The 12655-nt window shown below is 46.3% G+C and overlaps 1 protein-coding gene across 2 annotated transcripts; it reads right to left on the minus strand.

Moving 5' to 3' along the window:
* Positions 1-11: 11 nt before the first annotated feature.
* LOC114483883 (leucine-rich repeat-containing protein 51-like) lies at positions 12-11872 on the minus strand. Of its 2 annotated transcripts, none has more exons than XM_028501228.2 (3): positions 11857-11872; positions 5706-6542; positions 12-1030 (listed from the first exon to the last, which is right to left on the minus strand). In XM_028501228.2, exons 2-3 carry the CDS (start codon positions 5785-5787, stop codon positions 612-614), a joined length of 501 nt encoding a protein of 166 aa, XP_028357029.1. In that variant the 5' UTR covers positions 5788-6542; positions 11857-11872; the 3' UTR covers positions 12-611. The 2 variants fall into 2 exon arrangements, with proteins under 2 accessions (XP_028357029.1, XP_028357030.1); XM_028501229.2 differs by lacking the exon at positions 11857-11872 and having other exon boundaries at positions 5706-5843; positions 6459-7834.
* Positions 11873-12655: the final 783 nt, after the last annotated feature.

Raw genomic sequence — 12655 nt, forward strand, 5'->3', positions numbered from 1 at the left:
CAACAGGGGACAGGGGACAGCATCATGCTAGGTACATAAGAGCTTTTAAAATAGTAGTTAGGGGCTTCCCTGGTGGCACAGTGGTTGAGAGTCCGCCTGCTGATGCAGGGGACATGGGTTCGTGCCCCGGTCCGGGAAGATCCCACATGCCGCGGAGCGGCTGGGCCCATGAGCCATGGCCACTGAGCCTGTGCGTCCGGAGCCTGTGCTCCGCAACGGGAGAGGCCACAACAGTGAGAGGCCTGCGTACCGCAAAAAAAAAATAAAAATAAAAAAATATATATGGTAGTTAAATTGATATCAGTGCACCTGGGGAACAGTTTCCAAGTCATACTCTAACTCCTTTCCCCTCTAACACAGATCCTGGATGAAAAGGGGCCAGTTTTGTTTGTTTCTTAAAATTTAGCCTGAGTTCATGGAAAGTAACTGCTGTACTTTTAGTACCTACCTCTGCAAAAGAACTTGGCACGAAGCACAGTGGGTGCCCAATAATAAGCTACAATTTTACTTCAGCCTCCTATGTGAAGGCTTGCTGTGTGCCGGTTGCTTTTCATATGTTCTCATTTAATCCTCACAAAATGTTTATAATGCTGGCATATTACCCCCATTTTTCAGACAGCAAGGCTGAGGTTTTGAAAGGTTAGGAGCTTGCCCAAGGTCACAAAGTCAGAGGCAAATCTAGTATTTGAACCTATATCTGTCTGAGCCCACAGCCATGTGCTCTGCAGGGCACCATGCTGCCTCACTACTTCCTTGATAATATGTGGGAGGTGGAGAGGCTGGGGGCTGGACAAGGTGGCTTCAGGTCCACCCTCTGGACTCACAGGATCAATGGAAGTCAGGTCGTTGAAGGACAGGTCAATCCAGGCCAGGTTCTCCGGATGCTCCAGAAGCTGTGAAACCACGTGGTTGAAGTCTCTTAGGTCATTGAGGACGTTGTTGTTCAGCCACAGGGACTGAGACATTGACTTCCCTGACTTTGCGTGCCTTAGTGGTCGTAGCCCTGTCCGTGGCTCCTCGCTTAACAGATCTGTGGGGACAGAGTGAACTTTGGGTATGTCATCTTTGCTTTTCTGGCTCTGCGGGGTGGCAAAGGAATAGAACTGGGAGGATTTGTAGCTAGAGGAGCTGGCAGGGCCAGAATCCCATGCTTGTGTCTAGTGCGACTGTATGCACTGTTCCCCAGGCCCCAGCAGTCAGAGTGAGCTTGGATTAAGGGTCAAAGACTTCCCATCCCAAACTCTTGGTTTGGGTCCCATGCTCCTCTCAGGTCTATTGTATCATTGGGTCCTCTGTATACCACCCCTGTGTGGGAGTTGGAGGGAGGCGGATTTTATAGATGAGAAAACCAAGAAACAGAGGTGTTGGACCTGAGCCAAGATGCTGAAGCACAAAATCCAGAATTATCCACTGGTAGAGCCTATAGAATTCACTTCAGTGTCACACACTCTTGATGTCCTCTCCCTCATCCATCAGTATTGAGTAACTGCTATGTGCCAGATACTGGATATACAATGGTGAACAAAATGAGAGATAAGCTCTGTATGAATAATAGAGCAGGGGTGAAGCAGATGTTTATGCCTTGGAGGAGCTCAGATGGGAAAGATGAAAACAAACGGTCAATATACTATAATAAATGCTATTTAAGTTGTGGAAGCACAGAAAAGGGTCTCCTAACCCAGTTTGGGAGCTTAGGGAAGTTTCCCAGGGAAGTCTCCCAGGGAAGGTGAAGCCTGAGCTGGATATCTCAGTGGGTTAGGAGACGTTAGCCAGGTGAAGAAGGGTGGAAAGGGTGAGAAGAGCATGAGCAAAGGCACAGAGGTGTGGAAAAGCATGGGCACACACGCAAGTACGACACAAGGGGGCAAGGAGGGATTGGAGACACGGAGCCTTGGAAACCAGGCTGAGTACCTTAGACTTTATCCTGTAGAAGATGGGAAGCCACTGGAGGGTTGAAAGCAAAGGAGATGATACAGCTCTCTCAATTCAGAAAGATCACTCTGAAGGTTTAGTGTGGAGCATGGATTGTAGGGAGTGGGTGGGACTAGAAGACCAATTTGGCTCTTTTCAGTCATCTAAGCAAGGATGAAAGGGACATACAAACAGCATGACTTGATGGTTGACTAGATGCAAGGGTAGAATAATATTCAAGGGTGTTGGGACTTCCCTGGTGGTCCAGTGGTTAAGACTGTGCATTTCCAACACAGGGGGTGCAGGTTCGATCCCTGGTCTGGGAACTAAGATCCCACATGCTGTGTGGCGCGGCCAAAAAAAAAAAAAAAATTCAAGGGTGTTGCCCAGTGTTCTTGATGACTGGTGATATGCCAGTCCTATGAACTGATACAGGATTAAGAAAAGGAGAAGAGGGACTTCCCTGGTGGTCCAGTGTTAAAGAATCTGCCTTCCGATGCAGGGGATCTGCGTTTGCTCCCTGGTCGGGGAGCTAAGATCCCACATGCCGCAGGGCAACTAAGCCTGCGCGCCACAACTACTGAGCCTGCATGTCTCAACTAGAGAGCCCGCGTGCCGCAAACTACAGAGCCCACACGCTCTGGAGCCCACACGCCACAGCTAGAGAAAAGCCCACACGCTGCAGCGAAGAGCCCACGGGTGCCGCAACGAAAAGATCCCACATGCTGCAATGAAGATCCCGCGTGCCGCAACTAAGACCTGACGCAGCCAGAAAGAAAAATAAATAAATAAATCAAAAAAAAAAAAAAAAAAAAAACATTTGGGAAGGTGATGAGTTCAGGCTTGGCCTTGGCATGTCTGAGGTTCCTATAGTACCAGAAAGAGGAGAAGCCAAGTAAGCAGTTGGATATGAAGGAGACATAGACTTGAGAATCATTAGCATAGAGTGTATACAAGTTAGAGAAATAGATAAGATTCTTCAAGCAGAGCGAGGGTGGGGGGAGGGGCATCCATTAAAGAAGTTAAGAACCAGGGCAGGGCAGGGAGAACCAGGAGGCTCACAGTCTGTCAGTGGCAGTCAGAACCATACACCAGCTCTGGCTGAGGTGATTAGATGTTTCCTGTTGCCTCTGTGCCTTTAGTTACTTGTCTAAAGCTGCCTCCCAGAAAGGAAGTAGTACTTTCTGAACTGGTCCGCTTGTCTTCACCCTCTCCTCAGCTCTTACTGGACACACTTCTCTTCCACCCCCACCCAGCTTGAACTTCTTCTCCTCAGCTGCAGGTCAGGCAGCATCCACCAGGTGGCTCTCTGTCTTGGTCCTGGAGTGAGCGACCCACAGTTGGGGCCTGAGGGTGCGGGGAGGTGGCAGGAGGGTCAAGGAGCAGAGTACCCCAGCTCGTGAATAAACTCCTAATCCTGACCCCCAACCTCACATCTCCTGACTGCAAACCCTGAAATGAAAAGACAGATGAGTAAAAGTTAAGATCAAAATAAGCCCACCTACGGACTAGTCTCCAGTCTGATGAGGCAGGAGCTTGGGGAATGCCAGCAGGCATGGGCTGATCCCCAGCTCACGGGGAGCCACTGGGGATGGCATTGCCTGGAACTTGAGGCTGGCTGGGGTTGCTGTTATCATGGGTGGAGGAGGGTGTCCAGGCTGCTCTCCTCCAACTCCATCAGAGCACTACATTGCGTGAGGATCTGTCAAAGCTGCCCTGTTCAGAGTAGGCCAAGGCAGGTCTGGAACTTGGACCACAGATATCAACACTCAGAGAACTAGGGGTTGTCTAGCCCCAGGAAGATCTGGGGAAAACATAATTCTGTCTTCATATCTATGAAGGGTTGCCATGCAGCTTTTCCCATGTGTCCCCAGAGAACACGTGTTTGATGTGAAGAACTTTCTTGTGTCATTCCTCACCCTGTAATGGAAGGGCTGGTAGGTGTGTGGTATGGGACTCCCTTAACTGTGGGTTTGTGAGCAGTTAGAGCGCTATGGGTTTGAGGTAGTAGACTGGATGCCTTCTAAAGTCACTGCCATTTCAGATTCTATGATCCAAATATTGATTAATTCAGGAAATAGTGTACCAGGTACCCCCAAACTCTACCCTGTCCTCTAACCCCCATTTTTTTTTTTTTTTTTTTTGTGGTACGCGGGCCTCTCACTGTTGTGGCCTCTCCCGTTGCGGAGCACAGGCTCCGGACGCGCAGGCTCAGCGGCCATGGCTCACGGGCCCAGCCGCTCCGTGGCATGTGGGATCTTCCCGGACCGGGGCACGAACCTGTGTCCCCTGCATCGGCAGGCGGACTCTCAACCACCGCGCCACCGCGCCACCAGGGAAGCCCATCTAACCCCAATTTTAAGTAAGTGCGCCAAATGCCCTGGGGAACCTGAGGGGACTGGCCTTTTGGGGCTTAGATGTGCTTCTTCTCCCTTCCCCACTCAGCAAGGAGCACTATGCCTGGCATACGTGTACAGACCTAAACACACATATATAGAAGGTTTAATAGTAGTGGGTGCTCAAGATTTAACTATTAAATGAAAGACAGGGCATCTGTGCAGATTATGTTTTGTGCTGTGCAGTTATCCTTGGTCATAGTAACTTGTCTCTCCCCTCCTTCTGAGGACACCATAGAGGGCTAAGCCACACTCCCCACTCAGAGCAAGGAATTCTCAGGGTAGGTAGGAGCCATACTTCTCTCCTTCCTCTGTCACCTCAGCTATCTTGCACATAGCCATTATTGCAGCTAAAACCCTGTGAAACATGGACTACATCATTCAGAAGTGATGCTGTGCATAATAAAGGAGGATCACGGCAAGTGGGTGTGTGCTATGAGAGAACAAATGGGAGTTACTGTTGTAGCTGATGTCAACCCAAGTAGTAAGTACCCTAAACCCAAACCCAAGCAGTATCCAGTACCCTTGATAACTATTCACATGCTTCCTGAACTTAAAGGTGGCCGCTGCTTGCCTAAGAGAGTCGAACAAAGCCAGATAATGGGTCTAGGTTATGTTGATGCCAACCTGTGTTCTGTGAAGGCAGACGTACTGATGTGTTTATGAGAGCAGATGACAAAGACAGCAGAACTTCCCTGGGAAGAAGCACATTCCCTTGAGAATATGATCTTGATGAGAGCCTCCTTCTGTCCCCTCCTGAAAGGTACTAGCTGCCCATTTACAAACACACTGAATGATAAAATAGGAATGAGCGTGGGCAGTGCTGGGAACTGTAGTAAGTATGGGTGATAATGGAATAAATTTGGATATGACTGGAATGAATATAAAATTTGTCAATAAATATTTAGACTGGAAACATGCCAGTTTGTTAATAACAAGACCTTGCATGTTTTACCAGTGATCAGAACAGGCTTGTGTCCTCAGACAGAGGAGAGTGGGTTCTGCCTGTTGGCTGGGACTCTGTAGCAGCCTGTGTTTTCCTTTCATTAGTCTCTTCTCTCCAGGTAAAAAATGGAGAATAAAACTATTGGCTGATAGACTGGCTCTCCAGTTTTCTTCCACCTGACTATCTTGCTGTAGCCTGGCTTATATTGAAGATCATCAGTTACCCTGAAGGCCACCTGGGTCCTTTCAGATTTGCTGCTAATTTTTTAAAAGGCCAAACTCTTCCACTCCCACCTCCCTACCCACTACTCTCCCCAAAATAGCAGCAACAAAAATCCCATATGCTTATGGGAAGAATCTCTCTAGGCTTTTAAGTAGAAGACTGGCTTCTCCCTAGGGACCACACCCATCCTGCTGCCATGGTGAGTGGAATGCTGTGCTCTGGGGGCTGACCTTGGGTCACATGGATGCTTCGGAAGGAGTAGTCAAGAGGGGGCTCTTGCACCGAAGTGTTCATATAGTCCTGTTTGTTCATAGCTCAGGTCATCATTTGTCATGTGTAAGCATGGGCCCTGGGAATCCGGGTTCAGCCTGGGAGGACAGAGAAGGACTGGTGTTCGGCCCTCAGGTTTCCTCATATCTCTCCACCCCTGCTATATACTCTCCACTACTCCAGGTTTGCATGGCTGCATTTTTACTTGAAGATAACAATCATGATTCCTTGCATTTGTAGGGCACTTCCTACTTCTCTGAGCACCTTCACATCCCTTAGAGTTCATTGATGGTTATAATACCCATTTCTACTTTCCAAAGAAACTGAGGCCCCAGGGTGAAAGCACTTGCCCAAAGTTAAGCCAGTGAGTCAGCTGTGGACTGCAATCCTAGTCTTCTGAATCCTACTCTGAGGCCCCTTCTGCTACTCCATAGTAGTTGCCATGAAGGCTGTCTTGATACCTACCCTCTGGTGACATCAACTGGGCTATTCTATTGCTTAACAAACCCCTGAGGGCCTGCACTGGATCTGGTGTCTGACAGCCCTTTGCAGTCTGACCCAGGGGGGGATTTGCTACCTTCTCTGCTCATCTTGTCTGTCGGCCCCATTATCTTTTCATCTGAAGACCCTACTTTCAACTACATCCTGAATGTAGTCATACATATATAAACATACATACACATAAAACCAGAGTCTGCCTCACTCTCACTCACCTGTCACTGATGCCTGAAACTCCACCATTAGGGATTCATTCCTTTGGGTTCAGGGATTGTTCCCTGTTAAAATGGAAATACCCCCTGAGAGGGGTAAACACAGTGTTATCAGTCATTTACAATGTGGTGTGAATTGTCTTATCAGATCCTTTCCAATTTGTTAGCTCAAATAAAGCTGAGAATCTTTGGACTGGGCAGAGCCATGAGAACACCACTCACCTGTGAAGAGGAGAGCTGACACACTTTAGGAGGGGTTTTGTATGTGACACAAACAAAAGACAGATAGACTGACAAATACATGTCCCAGTCAACCTCCCCTTCTCACTTCATCCACTTCTGTCACCTCCTTTGCATTTACTACTTTACTTGCTTTCCAAAAGGATTTGAGGTATTTTACGGTAATAACACACTCATAAAACAGGATGATTTGTGGAACAGAGCTGTCCAACAGAAATATAATGAACATCACAAATGCAAGCCACGCGTATATATTTTTTCCACATATGTAATTTAAAATTTTCTAGTAGAAGTCAAAAGAAACAGGTGAGGTTACGTTTAATATATTTTATTTAACCCAATATATCCAAAATATCATTCAACATATAATTGATATTAAAATTTGAGATACTTTACACTTACAGCACATCCCAACTGGGACAAGCTACCTGTCAAGTGCTTAATAGCCGCTTGTGACTAGAGGCTACCATACTGGACAGTATAGATATAGAAAATGAAAACATGGAAGAGAAAGATTAGAAGCCAGAATAAAGGAAGAGAGAGAGATGAACCAGGGAATTAGGAAACTATGCCTCTATTTATCCCTGAAATTCCTGGCAGCTAAAGCAAAAGTGGAAACCTTAGTATATGTGGTCCTCATCATTCAATGAAACAATCTGTATCCAGAGACTATGAAATTCACAAATGTTCTTAAAATGGAATTTCTCTTAAAAAACCATGGACCTGGGCTTTCCTGGTGGCGTAGTGGTTGAGAGTCTGCCTGCCGATGCAGGGGACGCGGGTTCGTGCCCCGGTCCGGGAGGATCCCACATGCTGCGGAGCGGCTGGGCCCGTGAGTCATGGCCGCTGGGCCTGCGCGTCCAGAACCTGTGCTCGGCAACGGGAGAGGCCACAACAGTGAGAGGCCCGCGTACCGCAAAAAAAACCAAAAACCAAAACCATGGACCTGATAGCTTATAATTCAGCTTAAGCTTAATACAGTCTAGGTAAATTCCTTTTTTGGTGACTTAACATATGAAGGATAGAATTTAACAGGTTTAGAGGAATGGAAAGTGAACATCTTCCTCTCAAAAAGCAGCAGTCTCGGGCTTCCCTGGTGGCACAGTGGTTGAGAATCTGCCTGCCAATGCAGGGGACACGGGTTCGAGCCCTGCCGCGTACCGCAAAAAAACCCAAAAACCAAAACCATGGACCTGATAGCTTATAATTCAGCTTAAGCTTAATACAGTCTAGGTAAATTCCTTTTTTGGTGACTTAACATATGAAGGATAGAATTTAACAGGTTTAGAGGAATGGAAAGTGAACATCTTCCTCTCAAAAAGCAGCAGTCTCGGGCTTCCCTGGTGGCACAGTGGTTGAGAATCTGCCTGCCAATGCAGGGGACACGGGTTCGAGCCCTGGTCTGGGAAGATCCCACATGCTGCAGAGCGGCTGGGCCCGTGAGCCACAATTACTGAGCCTGCGCGTCTGGAGCCTGTGCTCCGCAACAGGAGAGGCCGCGATAGTGAGAGGCCCGCGCACCGCGATGAAGAGTGGCCCCCGCTTGCCACAACTAGAGAAAGCCCTCGCACAGAAACGAAGACCCAACACAGCCATAAATAAATTAATTAATTAATTAAAAAAAAACAAAACAGCAGTCTCAACTGAGCTTTGGGTAAGTGCTGGCTTGAGTCACTTCACAGCTGAATTCTCTGTCAAGTGTGAGATTGGCCTGATGGGCGTGGGTTGTTGATTGGGGAGACCTGAATCTTTGGATATCAAATCTACAGACACAACAAAGAACACATTATTCTTTTGTAGAAATAGAGGAAGCTGGCTTGCTTCTCACCTAGACACGTCCCACTTGAGAACCCACAAGAAGTTTGATGCCTCTGAGCAAGACTGGGTACTTTTCTCAAGTTGGGACCCCAGAGTTCAGCACTACAGGACATGGATTTTAGCTTAAAACATTTAAGGGTGGATTTTTACCATTAATCTTGACCATCAGAGAACCTCAGTGCAGTACCAAAGGACTTCTGATTTTGTGTAGCACCAGCTCCTGAAGCATTTTTCTGGATGAGTTAGTATTAAAAATAGAGGCCCGGGGCTTCCCTGGTGGCGCAGTGGTTAAGAAAATGCCTGCCGATGCAGGGGACACGGGTTTGAGCCCTAGTCCGGGAAGATCCCCCATGCCGCGGAGCAACTAGGTCCGTGTGCCACAACTACAGAGCCTGCGCTCTAGAGCCCGCGAGCCACAACTACTGAGCCTGTGTGCCACAACTACTGAAGCCCACGCGCCTAGAGCCTGTGCTCCACAACAAGAGAAGCCTCCACAATGAGAAGCCTGTGCACTGCAACAAAGAGTAGCCCCTGCTCGATGCAAGTAAAGAAAGCCCTAGTGCAGCAACGAAGACCCAATGCAGCTATAAATAAATAAATACATAAATAAATATATTTATTTATTTATTAAAGAAAAAATGGAGCCCCAAGTAGTTGGACAAATTTGCCCGTTGGAAAGCGTTATTAGCCTTCTCCATTTAAACACCAGCCCAGGTTGTGAGCTAGTACTGTGTCTTATTCATCATCTAACACAGAACCTGGCTTACAGCAGGCACTCAGGAAATGTTTGTGGGAGGAATGAATGAGAAACTGCCAAATACAAGGATTTCTGTTTTGGGGGTGTTGATGCTAAGCTGCACTTTCTAACAATTGGCTCCGAGGTTCAGCTATTTCAGTCCACACCTCATTCACAGTAAGATATTTAATTCAGTTCTTCAAACATTTGTTGAGTGCCTGCTGCCCTATGCTTGACCAGAAGGAATGAAGCCAAGATACAAATAATAGAACCCTGTCTGTAAAGAGCCCAGGAAATCCTGCTGGGTTGCTATTGATTGTGGCAAACCAGCCTGCATCCAGTTCTAAGAAACAGCTGCCTACTTAGTGAATACTCTAATGTTTCAGTACTCAGCTCTAGTATATCCTCTTTGATGAAGACTTTCTTTCCAGATAAAATTGATCATTGTGCCCTGTATCAGATTGATTCCCCTGATGAACCCTATCATGGTCTCCCCTGTATCCATCTCTTTTGCCCTCTAACTTTGTAGTTCCATCCACTCTGATGCTGGGTTCAGCCATGCGACTTGCTTTGGCCAACAGGATGTTGGTAAACATGAAGCAAATAGAAGCTTAAAGAGAGGACTTGCCCTGTGCTCTTTGCCAGTGCCAAGAGAACATGGTTAGCCTGCTGGAGGGATATGAGAAACATGTAGGTGAGATACGTGAAAAAGAGAGCCAGTGATCCCAGGTGAGGCCATCCTAGACTAGCCTATAGCCAGCCTACCTGAAGGCAAGATCAGGAGAGTCACCCAGCCCACATGTGACTGCAAACACATGAATGAGCTCTGCCAAGACCAGAAGAAACACATGGCTGACTCGGAAACTTGGAAGCAATAATAAATGTTTATTGTTTTAAGCCACCATGTTTTTGGATGGTTTGTTATACAACAATAACTAATTGATATATGCCCCCACTGTACTTTGAATAAAATTTCATCACAGCCTGTTTCCTTATCTGTAAAATGGAGATAAACCCTGTCTTGAGAGCTGTTGTATGTCCTGTAGCAGGTGTTCAATAAATTGAACCAGTTGTACTCTCTGTACTCATTTCTTTATAACCTACTTCCTGTTCCCTCCCTGTAAGCTTGAGGACAGGGAAAGAAGTCAGACTTCTTTCTTCCCACCATTACCCTGCACCAAGCCTGGGTATTCACTAAAGCCTTGATGGATAAATGGAGAAATGAAAGAAATGAAGGAATAAATGAATGATATCTTCAAGGTGTCACATAGTGAACCTGACTGCTGGGGAAAACTGACGAGCCTTGAGGTTGCCTTACTCGCTCCAGTGGCTATGTTTTTGGAGTCAGTCTTTCCCAGCTGCTGTTCAGCCTCATGACCAGGAGCTAGTCAGACCCTAGCGCCTTTCTCATTTGTCTATGTTGACTGAATTGATGAATGATAGGGTTAGGGGCATACCTGCTCTGTTTTGGAGTTTTTCTTCTCCCGATTGGAAATATCATTTACTGTTTTTCTTTTTTAATTTTAAAAGTTAACGTGATAGCTGAATAAAGTCAAACAACATAGAGAGATACATCAAATGAAAACTAAAAGTGTGGCTCTCCGTCTCACTCTCCAAGAACGCTCATGATTTACAGTTTGGGAATATAACCTTCTAGAAGACATATATAACAAAATTATGTATATTTTAAAATAAACACATACTGTCTGTTCCTTTGTAAAGCAATTTTTTTCTTTTCAAATTGTTGTAGACTCTCTTACCCTTTTTAATAGCTTCAGAGTGTTCCATAGATTTTGTGTGTACCCTACTTTAACTTTACTTGGGCTCCCCCGGTGATGCAGTGGTTAAGAATCCGCCTGCCTGTGGCACATATATACAATGGAGTATTACTCAGCCATAAAAAGAAACGAAATTGAGTTATTTGTAGTGAGGTGGATGGACCTAGAGTCTATCATACAGAGTGAAGTAAGTCGGAAAGAGAAAAACAAATACCGTATGCTAACACATATATATGGAATCTAAAAAGAAAAAAGTGGTACTGATGAACCTAGTTGCAGGGCAGGAATAAAGAGGTAGACATAGAGAATGGACTTGAAGTCTTGGAGTGGGAGGGGGAAGCTGGGGTGAAGTGAGAGTAGCATCGACATGTATACACTACCAGATGTAAAATAGTTGGCCGGTGGGAAGCAGCAGCATAGCACAGGGAAATAGGTTTGGTGCTTTGTGATGACCTAGAGGGGTGGGATAGGGAGGATGGGAGGGAGGCTCAAGAGGGAGGGGATATGGGGACATGTGTATGCATATGGCTGATTCGCTTTGTTGTGCAACAGAATCTAACACAGTATTGTGAAGCAATTATACTCCAATAAAGATCTATTAAAAAAAAATAAGGCTTGGGAGTCAGAAGAAAAAAAAAAAAGAATCCGCCTGCGAATGCAGGGAACACGGGTTCGAGCACTGGTCCGGGAAGGTCCCACATTCCGCGGAGCAACTAAGCCCATGTGCCACAACTACTGAGCCCATGCGCCCAGAGCCCATGCTCCGCGACCAGAGAAGCCACCGCAAAGAGAAGCCCACGCACCACAACAAAGAGTAGACCCCGCTCACCGCAACTAGAAAAAGCCCGTGTGCAGCAACGAAGAACCAATGCAGCCAAAACTAAAATAAAATAAATTTATATTAAAAAAAACTTTACTTAATTTAACTTCATTTAACCAATCCCAAGTTGATGATGGAAATTTGTTTTCAGTTTTTGGAAATTGCTAACAATTGGAATTTGGTTTGTTGATGGCCTGTCCCCTCTCTCTCTCAGTTAAGTAGCAACATGATGGCCCAGGAAGCTGTGAGGAGTATTCAGATGAAGAGATCTGATAGGAGATTCAACAGCCTGGCCTAGTGAGGGTTTCTATTTATGGGCTACAGGTGGAAGAAAAACCAAAGACTGTCATGAAAAGTCTTACACATAATCTAATGTATTCTGGGAAGTTATATTTCTAGGTGCCAAAGGTAGGCCCCAAATTCAAACTGGTTCCTGCCCATCTCTCTACTCCCATCTCTTATCCTCACCTCCAATTCTGCAGGCCAGCCAAATGCAACTACTTGGAGTAAGTTCCCTGCACCTGCCTCTGGGCTTCTGCACATCCAGCTTTCTCTGCTTGGAGTACAGTTTCTTCTTCTTTTTGCTTTGCTAATTTTTAATGACTCAGCTCCAGTTTCCCTTTTTTCTGAGGAGCTTACCCTCATGCCCAAGTCTGGATGTGCGACTTCTCTTCTGGACTCCCATAACACCCTATATTTACCCTTGGTAGCACTCGTAACACTAGTATTATCTCCTTACTATCTGTGTGTACATAAACTCCACCAGGGCAGAAGCCATGTTTTTCTCATGGTTGTATCCTGACAGTGG

This window comes from Physeter macrocephalus, chromosome 16, assembly GCF_002837175.3.
Source record: "Physeter macrocephalus isolate SW-GA chromosome 16, ASM283717v5, whole genome shotgun sequence".
Taxonomy (NCBI): domain Eukaryota; kingdom Metazoa; phylum Chordata; class Mammalia; order Artiodactyla; family Physeteridae; genus Physeter; species Physeter macrocephalus.